The sequence below is a fragment of the Eublepharis macularius genome, chromosome 11 (assembly GCF_028583425.1).
Source record: "Eublepharis macularius isolate TG4126 chromosome 11, MPM_Emac_v1.0, whole genome shotgun sequence".
Taxonomy (NCBI): domain Eukaryota; kingdom Metazoa; phylum Chordata; class Lepidosauria; order Squamata; family Eublepharidae; genus Eublepharis; species Eublepharis macularius.
Window position 1 is genome coordinate 1,292,775 of NC_072800.1, and position 13,980 is coordinate 1,306,754.

The following is a 13,980-nucleotide window of genomic DNA, read 5'->3' on the forward strand; positions in this document are numbered from 1 at the left end:
AAATGGACTGAATATAATCCTTGCAGCCCTTACTGATGACATCGTTTCCTGCATGACCCCGGAAGTGATGGCATCATGCCAGGGCTGATCCTTTAAAAATCAGCCCCAAACGCTATGTATTGCGATACCATTGCTTCCAGGGTCGTGCCTGAAATGACAGCATTGATAGAGGCTGCAGGCACGGATGCTTTGTGCATGCAGATGGGTAAGTACTTGCACTCTGTCCCCTTCTGACTGAATGAAATGAAACACCTGTAAACATCAAATGTGAGTAATTAGTGAAGATGGAAGTGATTGATGCATTGAACTTTTTTTTCTGTGTGTAGCAGAGGAAAGAAACACAGACGAGGACCACCATGAAGGAGCACCAGGCCCTAAATCCTGTCGACGACAAGTCAGTGCAGAATGCAGATAAGGAAGATGCTGTTTGGCAGGAATCTTGTAAGGCACTCTGATGTGAGCCCAGGGCTTTCCGGGTAAATTTGCGCCATGGTTTGACTGGTAAAATCTCACAAAGAGTGTTACTTTCTGTTCAAAAATTTTCCAGCATGCAATTATCAGTTTTTCCCTTTGTCCATCATGAATCTACTGCACATCAAGTTCATGGGGTACTCTTGAGTTCTAGCGTTTGGGGACAGTGAGAAAACGTTCTCTCTGTCCACTCTGTACCTAGTGCTTAACTTTATAAATCTCTATTATGTACCCCCCTTAGTTTTTTCTATTTAAAACTGAAAAGTCCCAGACTCTTCAGCCTTTCCTCATCGGAAAACTACTCCAACCCCTTAAACATGCTGTTTGCACTCTTTTGTACTTTTTTTTTCAGCTCTACAATGCCCTTTTTTAAGATACAGTGAGCAGAACTGCTTACAGTATTCCAAACGAGGCCACTCCATGAACCTTTACAAGGGCATTATATTATTGGCTGTTTCATCGGACCCAGGCAATCATACCTAGGCACCCTGTCTCAGATCTAAGGGCCTTGGCATCCCCTTGGTTCACTGAGGGGCTGCAAACAATGAAAAGACAAAGGAGACCACGAGCACAACAGTGGAGAAAGGATGACTCTGACAAGGCAGAGAGGAGAGCTCATTATGAAGCCCGCTCCGTGGTGGTGGTGGTAGCAAAGAAACAGTATTTCTCCACTGCCGCTGCCTCTGCACAGTGCAGGCCTGCCGAACTCTTCCGGGTGGTCAGGGGGCAATTGGGATCCTTCCTACAGGAGAGGCGGACTACTCCACAGCCAGCTGCAATCAATCTGCAAAGCACTGCCCAGAAAAAATTTCTTGCATCCATTCTGACTTGGACTGTGTATTAGCAAACTGTGCTTTCCCACACACCAACAGATAGTGATATCTCCACCCCTCATCCTACCGACCTCTCCGGTCATGTTACAGCAGGGAATAATTTAGACTCACTACGCTTAACTGTGTGGAAATAGAAAGGAAAATCTTCCTAAGAGGGGGATATGGCCGACACTCTCCTAGCATCCAGAAAATCCAAATTGCCACCATCCAATCAGGGAGGCAGGAACTCATTTTCTTCCTCTTCCTGCCTGGCGTGTGGGACAGCCTCTCTCTTCAGTTCAGGTGACTCCACAAAGCAGTAACATTGAATTTATCATTCAGCAACTGTCAATACTGAGAGAAAACACACCTGTTGCGTTAACATGTACTGTAAATAAAGCATAACCCAGAGGAGGCAGAAGAATGAGGCAGCAGGGTAGAGAAGGACGGAGACCCAGGGAGGGCAAGATGTCCTCCTTTCCTCAGAGGAGAAGGACCCTTCACGGTAAGTGTCCAAAGGTCCGTTACTCCTCTGAGGCGGAGGACATCTCTGTGGGTGCTCCCAAAGCAGTTTCCACTTTCTGGGTGGGATGTGGTCTTCGCCCGAGATCATGCGCTGCAGTACTTTTCTACCGCAGGTGTTGTCCGCTGAATCATATAGATTTAATTTGTAGCGTCTCACCAAGGTTGAGATCAACGACCATGTGGCTGGCTTGCAGACTTCTTCTACAGACGTGTTCCTCTGTAATGCCGCATCGGTAGCAGCGCTCCTCACAGAGTGAGCCGTTATTCCATTAGCAACCTCTACGATGAGAGCTTTGTGAACTTTGATAGTGTGTGTTTTGCTAAAATCTTGTAAAGATGGCATAAATGATCTTTTGATGTCTGTCATAAATCAGTCACTAACTCAGAGCAGTTTCCCTTGGCCACTCAAAGAGGCAGTCATCCACCTACTACTTAAGTAACCATCCCTAGACAAAAATGATATGGCCAATTATCATCCAGTCTCTAATCTGAGTTTTCTGGGCAAAATGGTTGAGAAACCAGTAGCTGACCAACTCCAGGTCTTTAGTTGATGACCTCCGTCTGAATATAGAAACGGCCAGCTTTCTCTGTTGCTCCTCCTGGATCTATCTGCAGCCTTTGATACAATAGGCCATGCCATCTTGCTGAGGCATTTGGAGGCAGAAATAGGTAGCACGGTTTGCGACTTGGACTGGTTTAAATAATTCCTCAAGGAACGGACTCAAGGGTTTGCTGAAGGTGATCAGCTGTCTTCAGAGTGGGAATCATTTTGCAGGGTTCCAGAGGCCCAGTTCTATCCTCCATGTTATTCAGCCTCTCTGTAAAGCCTGTAAGGTTCTGCCAGGTAGGTCTCAATGACTTCACTGCATGAGTCCAGAATGGCATGAGTTAAAGGTTTATTGATAACCTACGGGTTCAGCAATCCAGTATAGGTTCATTGCCAAGAATGAAATTCTGCGCCAAGCTACAAGCCTATATTGAAATCTAAGTACAGCCCAGTTCCCTCCCGCTAGTTACCAGCCTAGCCTAGGTTCCCACTTCCCATCCCCCAACAGCCATGGTGGGTGTAAGGCAAAAGCAAAGCAAAACGACTATGAAGGAAAGCAGAGAGGATGTTTTAGAAAGTTCAAGGTTATGAATCCATGACAACAGTTCCTCCTCCCAGGCTGAGCATTGGAGGTAGTCAGATAAGTTGGAGACAGGTAAGCTCAGGAGGCCCTCCCCTCCTCTGCATGCTTTCACAGGTCAGCCGCAGCTGTCTCTTACCTAAGAGCACAATGTCCATTAGAGTCTAGTCCTGGGCCCAGGCCTTTACCCAGCAGTCCAGGGGTTTGTCACACCCCTGAGGTATGGCAGGGGATGCTAAGGCCCTGACAAGCCTGTAGGAGAACTCATTCATAGCTCTGGAATTGGACATCATCAATATGTGAATTATGGGAAGCACATTCCTTTTCTTAGCAACCTTGGAGATGCTTTAGGACAAGTGAGAGAGGAAGGCAAGGAGGCCTTTCCATGCCAGGCCCCTTGACTGCTGAGCGAGGAGCCGTTGCTTTTCTTCACAGCAGTGCAAGTGACATGAAAATGATGGCTCCAGTTGTTGCAGCATCTGCACAATCCTGTATGGCAAAAGTAGGCATGAGCAATGCCTTCCTGGCGATTGAACCGGAGCCCTGCAGCGTCCCTGCTACCTGGAGCAGAGATACTCCCTTCTAAGGCCATTGACTTCAACAGCGGAGGGGTCGACCTCTGCTTAGGAGGGCCTCTGCCAATATATTTGCTCTGTTCCGAGCCACGGCTTCTTCCCCAGCACCACCGGCCTATGACCAGCTCGTCTGCAGATCTGCCCTCTGGGTCGGCTGGCTTGCTTGAGCCAGCCTTGCTCTGTGGCGCTTCGTGTTTGTCCGAGAGTCAGAGAATTAGACTGGGCCTTCCTGGGAAGAGGGTGCAGTTTGGACTGGAGTGCTTGTGGTGTCCGTGTCCGTGTCCTTTCATGCCTATTCAGAGCTTGTGCTGAGCAAGGATGGCGGGAGGGTCCTCCCTTTGCTATTGATACCCAAGAGCTTTCTGCTGCAGCCTCCTCCAGACCCTCGGTAGGTTATGCCCTTTTACAAGCCTTTCCTGTTGACGTGGCTCTCACTTGCATTGCAGCTGATTCTGGTCCGGGGTGTGCTCAGGGCTTGCTGGCCCTCACTGTCACCCTGTGTGAATGGAGAGGCTGCCTAGAACACGCCCCTCTCTCCCTGGGGCTCCGCCTTGCTTGTTTGGCAAGCAGTCAGTGGCTGGTGAGATATAATTGCTTCGGTGGTTTTTCTGCCTCTTATGCAGCTGTTGTATGCTGTAAGCCTCCTTGGGCATCATGGTGTGTGTGTGTGTAGGGGGGGGGGAGGCAGGAGGTTGTTCTTTTTGTTCGTTAGGTATATACATTCTAGATCTTCCTCAAAGGGTTGGTGAACAAACTTCCTCCTTTGGTTGCAGTGAAGCGATCCAAAGCAGCTGATGAAAGGCGCCGTTCCCTTGCCAAACAGGCAAGGGATGACTATAAGAGGCTCTCGTTGCAAGGCAAACACAAAGGAAGAGCGACAGATGTTTCTGGGCCCTTCAAGACGGGGGAGCAGAGGCGGCCACTCCCTCCTCCTCCACCTTTGCCACCAAAGCCCAAGAACCTTGCTTCCAGATTAGCCAATGGATCGCCAGCCAGGTGAGCAACCCAGTGGTCTGGCCAAGATGTAAGTAAGAGGGAAAGGTGAGCCTGGGCGCATGGAACTCCCGCTGGCTGTGCTCCCACTCTCTGTCTTGCAGTGTCCCTGGTTTTCAAAGGGTCCTGCCTGGGCTTTGGCGGAATGCTGCCACATCTGTATACTTTACATGAGATGCAGTTAAAGCTTAGATGGCTTTAAAAAGGTCAAGGCAGTCCCCCGTGCAAGCACCGAGTCATCACTGACCCATGGGGGGGGGGATGTCGCATCGCGATGTTTTCTTGAGAGACTTTTTGTTACGGGGTGGTTTGCCGTTGCCTTCCCCAGTCACCCACATGTCACCCCCAGGAACTTGGGTACTCATTTTACCAACCTCGGAAGGATGGAAGGCTGAGTCGACCTTGAGCTAGCTATGTGAACCCGGCTTCCGCCAGGATCGAACTCAGGTCGTGAGCAGAGCTTGGGCTGCAGTACTGCCACTTACCCCTCTGCGCCACGGGGCTCCTAAGTCTACAGCACCTGGTATTCCCAGGCGGTCTCCCATCCAAGTACTAACTATGCCCGACCCTGCTTAGCTTCTGAGATCAGACAAGATCGGGCGTGTTCAGGGTGGTATGGCTTTAAAAAGGATTGGGCAAATTTGTGGTGGGTATTAGCCCTGGCTGCTGAATGAAGTCTGTCTGTCGGCAGTGAGAGCACTGGTCTAATGTGGCTTCTCAGCCTCCAGAGGCTTTGTGCTGGTACAAACAAAATGGGGAAGCAGATGGACTTTACTCTAGCAAGACAGTTCTTGTGTCCTCATCCAAGCTGAACCCCAGTATCACTTCAGTGTGGCACCACAGTGGTGCTCTTACACAGCAGCTGGTGTCTCCCCAAACCCTCCTAGTCTCCTTGGCAGTGACCAGGATTGGTAGAGCCATCGTTGCTCCTGACGCAGGTATCCGGCATGCCAGCGCACTGGGGCCGCGGTCACTTGCAAAAGCACAGAGGTGGCTGGACACAGCTGGCGTTTGGAAGAAACATGAGCAAGAACTGAGGAAGCCCAAGAGTTCAAACCTTCAGGGAATGGGGTCCCCCGTGGCTGCAACGACGGGGAGGTTTCCCCAGATTTTCTCCAGTGGTTCTGAAACCTGTTTTGCTCTGAAATTTTGGGAATGGTCACAGAAAAGAGTGGGAATCTGCTACGTAGGTGCAAAAGTTTGGACTTTTCTGGTCCTCTCCACATGGCAGCCATTTTCTCTGCTCTTTTATTCTGCTCCAACATTGGCCACATCCCAAGGGGGGCGTTTTTAAAACTGGCAGTTGAATATCATTGTATCAATATAACATTTTGTGTATCGGGTCCTCTGAGTTCTCAACTTTAATTTTTTTAAAAAGGAAGTCTCTAGCAGATATAAAGGAAAAGGCATACATGCGCAAGAAAAGAGGGCAAAGACTGTTTTTAAAAGGATAAAAGCTGGAAATTCAGATAAGCCAATGCAAAGTGTTTGAACAATGTTCAATTGCCAGTTTTCAGAAAAATTCAGAAAACTGCCACAGCCCTGGGTCCACACGAATCCCACTGCTCTGCGTATAGGCGGCTGCTGGCCAAGTGGGAAATCTGCTGCCGGTGTGCCCCAGTCAAGGTTAGGGTCAGCACCGTCTCCCACAACCCCTTGTAACTGGACTTCAGCATGTACGACGGGGAAATACTTCAGACTGGTGGGGCTTAAAAGCCTCCGAAGGCCCCCACCCTCCTGGCTTTCCACAAACAATGCAAAACCGAATTATTCAAAAAGGCCTTTTGCTCAGATAAGAGGGTTGTATTGTGGGGAGGGGGTCTCATATGATCTGATGCCAGAGACCTTGCCACTATGCCGTATTGGATTCCTGCTACTGTCTTTGTGAACTTTGTGAAGCCCATGGCATGGTTCATGGAAATATTCCTGATATTTACTGCAGTAATCTCACACTGTGTAATTTGCCATGAGTCTCAGTGAGAAAGGCGGACTATAAATGACATAAATTAAAAAATAAAATAAATGAAGGGAAACAGCCCTGCTGGTTAGGAAACAGCCCCAGAATAGTACTAATATGGCAGGAAGTTCTGCTTCCAGGACTGCAGTGGCAGTTTAAGGTCATTCTTTCTAAAAGAAACAGGGCAACACCGACTCCTTCCTCATGATCCACTCGTGCCCCCGAGGGCTGAGCAAACAGCCTCACAACTGAGGGCCAAGCTACAAGTGACGAATGACACTTGCCTGGCAAATGAACGGACTCAGGTGTATTCCTCCCTGTTCACTTCCTCCCTGTTCACTTGCACTCCACTTGATCGAGTGCAAGTGAATGGCAAGTGAACAGGGAGGAACACACCTGAGTCTGTTCACTTGCCAGGCAAGTGTCATTCATCACTTGTAGCTTGGCTCTGAGATCATGGGCTATGAGAAGACAGAAGGGTCGGGGGTGGGTGGGTGGGGAAACAGAGCTCTACAACAGATCAGGGAGGCTTGCAACGTGGAATGAGGGAGAATATTAGTAAAGGAACAAACAATTAAAATTTATAAAAGGAGACAAGCGATCTTCATTTTTTTTAAAAATAGGAAATGCCTGGGTCCAGGATGTGCTCTGTTCTAAAGAAAAAATGCGTGTTTATAAAAATTTCCCAAACAGTATAAAACGGCTGCACTTTTTATTAACCCTGAACTTTTTTCTGGGGCAGGATTTTTAAAACAGTAAATCACCCATTCCTTTGCCATGACAGAAAGCAGGGGTTTCAAAGGAGCGCTTCCGGTTCCACTCAGGAGAGTATAATTCAGTGGTTCAAGGAAGAACAGCTCCCTCTCCGAGCAGGCTTTGAAAAGGCAACAGACAGCGTCGCCCCTTGGTTCCATGGTGAGTACCCGGCAGCCACGTGGCCTCATGGAAAGCGGGAGGGAGCCTGTCTTCCTCGCCTGAGAGGACTGGCCCTGATGGGCGGGCATGCTTTCCTCTCTTGGTTCTTTGCTGTCTTTGCCTCTGTTGCCTTCCCAGCTGAAGTCTTACCTGTAAACACTTTGGTCCTTCGTCTGACCAGCAAGTGTCTGGCTCTTGGGTGATGCTGTGTAAGTAATCCCAGAGGTCTTGGTGAGCCATTCCCACAGCAGCAGCATATATGCCTGTCACAGGAACCATTCCCATACCACTCGTATTTTGGTGATGGGAAGGAATCCTCTCTGCAGAGCAATCCTTGGAGCCCACTGGGCTGGCCGCACACTAGCTTGGCTAGCCATTATGCTGCCTAAGAGGCTGAGAAAGCCAAACAACGGCAAACCATCTGTGGTAGCAGCACTCCGTCACTCACCCATCAGTGCCGATCAGGCGTGCTGCCGGTGCCCACACCAGCCCAGCAGGGAAGGAGTCAGTCCTCATGGCACGACCAATATGCCCCCAAATTACCACTGTGCACAAAACCTGAGCCTTGAAGATACAAACACAAAACAGCACTTTTGAATTACTGTGGCAGACACAAAAGGAAGGAAATGCTCTGGGGGTCCCCAATGGATGGGGGGGGGTCAGTGGTGAGTCACGGTCAAAAGCCAGAGCGCGGCAGTCCCCGGGGCTCTTCCAGTTCCCGGGCTCCATTTCCCTGCCTGCTTGCGGTTGTCTCTGAGCTCTCAGTGGGGAGAAAGAGCTGCAGTACCTCTCCCACCACCTCTGCAGAAGTCTTCCCAGCCTCTGTGGCTCTTCCTGCTGTCCGCAGGCATGCCTGCCACTCCGTGCCCCTGGCGCCCGTGGACGTGGCCGCTGCCCGGAGGGAGTTGGCCCTGCATGGGGGGCTCATGGCCAAGAGCGTCCCTCTTTTTGCAGAGTGCACACCTGCCTGCTCCGCCCTGTCATTGTCGATACTGCCAGGAATTGTCACGGAAGGGAGAGCAGTGCGTGACTGTTCCAAGAAGTTCAGCTATGTATTTAAAATAGTTTTATTTTACCTTTACATGTGGCTCAAAGCAGCTCACAGCAAAACTTAAAGATGTCTCAAAATAATCTCAAAAGGCAACATAGCAGTAAATGACAGAATAAAACTTACCAAACAGAACGCTGACCTCAGCCCTTGGGCCACTGCAGGTCAGTGTCAGAGGGTGGTTTTTGCCTCCTTGCATTTTTTTGGCTGATTTGGCTTTGATGCTGCATTTCTATTGCTATTTATTTATGCATTTGCTTCCTCTATATCCCGCCTTTCTCCCCATGGGCACCCAAACGGGCTCCCATCCTCCTCCTCCTCCTCCATTTTATCCTTACAACAACAGGCCTGTGGGGGAGGTTAGGCTGAGTGTGTGTGACTGGCCTGAGGTCACCCCGCCCCTGAGGGTCCTTGGCAAAATGATACAACTATAAATATATTAAAATAATAATAATAACAACAACAACAACAACAACATTAGATTTATATACTGCCCTTCAAGATGACTTAACACTAGGGGTCTGCAAGCCAAAAATTTTCGGCTATAGCCGAAAGTAGAAAGCTGAAAGAAGATTCTCTATCGTTAAAGCCGAAAGCCGAAACAAGAATCTCTTTCGGCTTTCGGCTTTCGGGATTCTTTCGGCATTATTTCAGCATTCTTTCGGCTTTTTTCTATGGGAAAATGCCTCCGTCTTCCAGGACGCCTGGAGGAGGCATTTTCCCACCGAATAAGCCCAAAATTGGTGGGGACCTTCCTCTAACCCTTCTCTAACAACCACCCAAGTTTCAGACAGATTGGACGTTGGGGGGCCATGTTATGGCCCCCCAAAGCAGGTCCCCCCATCCTCCCATAAGAAAGCGTAGGAGCAGCATATTGTTAGCATGCTGCTGCTCATCTTTCTTCATTATTTCCTATGGGGGAAAATGAAGAGGCAGGCTTCCTTTGCCAGGGGTGGCATTTTGCATGCAAAATGCCCCCTCACCCTCATGGGCCCTTCTCCCACCCCTCCTCCCACCCCCCACCAAGGCTCAGCCTGCTCCCACTTGGGGGGGGGCATTTCATGGCCTCCCCAAGTAGGTGCTCTAATCTCTACCACTGACAGCTGGGGGAGGCTTGTGTTGCCAGGGGTGGCATTTTGCATGCAAAATGCCCCCCAACCCTCTGGGGCCCTTCTCCCACCCCTCCTCCCACCCCCCACCAAGGCTCAGCCTGCTCCCACTTGGGGGGGGGCATTTCATGGCCTCCCCAAGTAGGTGCTCTGCTCTCATCTCTACCACTGACAGCTGGGGGAGGCTTGTCTTGCCAGGGGTGGCATTTTGCATGCAAAATGCCCCCCAGCCCTCTGGGGCCCTTCTCCCACCCCTCCTCCCACCCCCCACCAAGGCTCAGCCTGCTCCCAATTGGGTGGGCCATTTCATGGCCTCCCCAAGTAGGTGCTCTAATCTCTACCACTGACAGCTGGGGGAGGCTTGTGTTGCCAGGGGTGGCATTTTGCATGCAAAATGCCCCCCAACCCTCTGGGGCCCTTCTCCCACCCCTCCTCCCACCCCCCACCAAGGCTCAGCCTGCTCCCACTTGGGGGGGGCATTTCATGGCCTCCCCAAGTAGGTGCTCTGCTCTCATCTCTACCACTGACAGCTGGGGGAGGCCCATGATAGCAATGTACTACAAAAAATAATACAACCCACTTCACCGTTTTTGACAGCAATTGTGTTTGTGTGATTCTCTGATGTGAAGTGAGTTGTGTTATTTTTGTGTAGTACACTGCTTTCCTGCTCTGTGGTGCCTTCCTACTGTGTAACCTAAAGCAGTTACAGAAATAAAGTGCTTTTGACAGCAATTTTTTGGGGTGATTCTTTAATGTGAAGTGAGTTGTGTTATTTTTGTGTAAGATACTGCTTCCATACCCTTTGGTGTTCCCCCCCTGCTGTGTAGCCTAAAGCTGTTCAAGAAATAAAGTGTTTTTGACAGGAATTGTGCTTTTGTGATTCTCTGATGTTAAGTGAGTTGTGTTATTTTTGTGTAAGATAGTGCTGCCATGCCCTTTGGTGTTCCCCCCTGCTGTGTAACCTAAAGCTGTTCAAGAAATAAAGTGTTTTTGACAGGAATCGTGTTTTATGATTCTCTGATGTTAAGTGAGTTTTGTTTTAATTTTTCTGTGTGGGGGACTGCTGGTGTAATGTGTCATAATGCTTTGCCTACTTGTACTTTGGAAGGGAGAAAATAATTTTTTAAAAACTTTATTTTGTGTTGTTCTTGTTTTATTCTTTGTTGTGCAGTTGGTTCCCATCATAGGGAACAATGGGGCTGGCTGGCCAGCCATCTCTGTAGGTGGTGGGGGAATTTGAGGGAGGGTGTCTGTGGTTCAGGTGCTCTTTCACAGGGACCAGCTGGCACTCAGAATTGTGCCCACCATTGTGGCACCCCTGGGCTGTGCAGAATTGCCCAGGGAAAGAGAGTTTAGAAGTTCCCAGCATAGGGAACAAAGGGAGAGGGCTGGCCTTTGCCAGCCTGTTCCTGGGGTTATGGGTGTGGGGCAGGTGGGGGTGGATTTGGGTCTGTGAGGGGCTAATGTGGGGATTTGGGTCTGCGTGTGGCAGCTGGGGGGGAATTGGGTTTGTGTGGGGCTGTAAGGGGTGGACTTTAGGGGCTGAGAGGACCTACTTGGGGAGGCCATGAAATGGCCCCCCCAAGTGGGAGCAGTCTGAGCCTTGGTGGGGGGGTGGGAGGAAGGGTGGGAGAAGGGCCCCAGAGGGCTGGGGGGCATTTTGCATGCAAAATGCCACCCCTGGCAAGACAAGCCTCCCCCAGCTGTCAGTGGTAGAGATGAGAGCAGAGCACCTACTTGGGGAGGCCATGAAATGCCCCCCCCCCCAAGTGGGAGCAGGCTGAGCCTTGGTGGGGGGTGGGAGGAGGGGTGGGAGAAAGGCCCCAGAGGGTTGGGGGGCATTTTGCATGCAAAATGCCACCCCTGGCAACACAAGCCTCCCCCAGCTGTCAGTGGTAGAGATTAGAGCACCTACTTGGGGAGGCCATGAAATGGCCCACCCAAGTGGGAGCAGGCTGAGCCTTGGTGGGGGGTGGGAGGAGGGGTGGGAGAAGGGCCCCTGAGGGCTGGGGGGCATTTTGCATGCAAAATGCCACCCCTGGCAAGACAAGCCTTCCCCAGCTGTCAGTGGTAGAGAAAAGAGCACCTACTTGGGGAGGCCATGAAATGGCCCCCCCAAGTGGGAGCAGTCTGAGCCTGGGTGGGGGGTGGGGGGTGGGGGGAAGGGTGGGAGAAGGGCCCCTGAGGGCTTGGGGGCATTTTGCATGCAAAATGCCACCCCTGGCAACACAAGCCTCCCCCAGCTGTCAGTGGTAGAGATTAGAGCACCTACTTGGGGAGGCCATGAAATGGCCCCCCCAAGTGGGAGCAGGCTGAGCCTTGGTGGGGGGTGGGAGGAGGGGTGGGAGAAGGGCCCCTGAGGGTGAGGGGGCATTTTGCATGCAAAATGCCACCCCTGGCAAAGGAAGCCTGCTTCTTCATTTTTTCCCCATAGGAAATAATGAAGAAGATGAGTAGCAGCATGCTAACAATATGCTGCTCCTTCGCTTTCTTATGGGAGGATGGGGGGACCTGCTTTGGGGGGCCATAACATGGCCCCCCAAAGTCCAATCTGTCTGAAACTTGGGTGGTTGTTAGAGAAGGGTTAGAGGAAGGTCCCCACCAATTTTGGGCTTATTCGGTGGGAAAATGCCTCCCCCAGATGTCCGGGAAGACGGAGGCATTTTCCCATTGAAAAGCCGAAAGAAAGCCGAAAGAATCCCGAAACGTTTCGGCTTTTTTCTTTCGGCTACCCGAAACGTTTCGGCATTCCCCGAAACGTTTCGGCATTCCCCGAAAGAAGCCGAAACACTTTTGTTTCGGCATTCTTTCGGCATTCTGAATGCCGAAACGCACATCCCTACTTAACACCCACTCAGAGTGGTTTACAAAGTATGTCATTATTATCCCCACAACAAATCCACTCAGTGTTATAATTACAGCTTAAATAAGAGTTAGTCGTTTAATCATTCTAAGGTCTTCTCAAATGAGAACGTTCCAGAAGGTTTGTAGAGAAGGCACCAACGACACCTTCTGGGGGTGGCAGAGGAAACGGCCCTTTTATGGAATGAACTGACTTTTGAATGTGCTGTATGTAGGTGAGATATTTATACTGGCTTTAAGCACTTTGCCCTTAATTCAGAGACAACCAGCCATCCAATTGTTCCCTCGTGCTTAGCTTTTGTCTTTGATTTTGGAACAGGCATTTTGACAACAAAGAATGCTGAAGACCTATTAAGCAATTCAGCGCCTGGGACCTTTTTGATCCGGGTCAGTGAGAAGATCCAAGGCTACGTCCTTTCCTATCGCTCAGCTGAGGGCTACAAACACTTCTTGATCGACGCTTCCGGGGAGTCCTGTAGCTTCCTGGGTGTGGATCGGTTGCAGCACTCCAGGCTGGCCGACCTGGTGGAGTACCACAAGGTGATTTTCTTTGAATGGTTTCTCTTTTGTTGCCACTCGTTCTGGCATTCTGGTAAAGGTTTTTGGTGCCAGAAACGTTATTTGTGAGGGATTATTGCAAGATGGCACGACGGGCAAAGACAATCCGGCAGGATGGTAGGAGATCTGGCAGCGTCTTCCCATCATTTAGAAAATCAATTGCAGTTGAGCATAATTCCCACTAGGATTGGATCTGCATGGGGGAAATGTCTCATCCCTCCACAACGTCACGCATCACAGAGCCCCACATTTCTTCCCTTCCACAGCCAACCCCAGTATGAGGAGAGAAGGGAAGTACGGCTCCCTGGCCGCCACTCCCAGTACTCGCCCTTTGTGAAGTGTGGCCGCACAAGTCAGCAGGTTTTGGGTTTTTGTTTTAATGTTGGGAGATCTGGCTACAGATCTTCCCAGCATCCTGTCTGTTTTGAACTCCAGATATAATGTCTTAGAGCAGAAACATTGACTTGGTTAGGAGGTATCCTCATTGCTTCCAAGTGTACCTTTTCAGCTCTGAAAAAGTACCTCTGTACATTTGGAATGAAGTTACTTTGAACTGGAGGGAAAGGAGGCCGTCTTTGAACTCTTGTTCCCAGAACAATTTAACTTTTTGTTTATTGCTGGTTTTAAACATTTGCACCTTCAACCTTTGGCACATTGTGGGTCTCCAGGCAGTTTTGCAACAGAGTTTTATATCTTTGTATTAGGGGTAGATAAAAGTGAAGAAAGGGCATAGAAATGAATAAGAAGATGCTGCTTTACACAGACATGTTCCCACTCCAGTGGGCAGCCTGCCTGCGGCCCTTGGGGAGACCAGGCTGTCCGCTGAGCTGGCCTCCCACTTGCCGGAATGTACGAGTCGTCCATGAAGATGCATCTCAAAAGCTCTCAGAATTGTACCAACCAGGACTCCAGACTAGACTGGCTATGCTGAGTCGCCCATTAATCTCCCAGCTTCGATGTGGGCTGCGATTGAGCTGGCCAGTCATCAGAGGGAACCAGCTGTTGGTTTGGGTAGGTTTTAGTCTCTG

At 50.2% G+C, this 13,980-nt stretch overlaps 1 protein-coding gene and 1 pseudogene across 3 annotated transcripts in view; one reads left to right on the top strand and one right to left on the bottom strand.

The window, feature by feature from the left end:
* The window catches only part of SH2D4A (SH2 domain containing 4A), a 57,726-nt gene that overhangs the window by 31,303 nt on the left and 12,443 nt on the right, over positions 1–13,980 (top strand). For all 3 annotated transcript variants that reach the window (XR_008597817.1, XR_008597816.1, XM_054991075.1), the window contains exons 5-8: positions 327–441; positions 4,284–4,506; positions 7,245–7,375; positions 12,714–12,934. Coding sequence is in view for 1 of the 3 variants with exons in the window: in XM_054991075.1 (XP_054847050.1) it covers positions 327–441; positions 4,284–4,506; positions 7,245–7,375; positions 12,714–12,934 (690 nt within the window). In the remaining 2 variants the exon portion in view is untranslated. The remainder of the gene's footprint in view (positions 1–326; positions 442–4,283; positions 4,507–7,244; positions 7,376–12,713; positions 12,935–13,980) is intronic.
* LOC129338145 (5S ribosomal RNA) lies at positions 5,012–5,130 on the bottom strand (annotated as a pseudogene).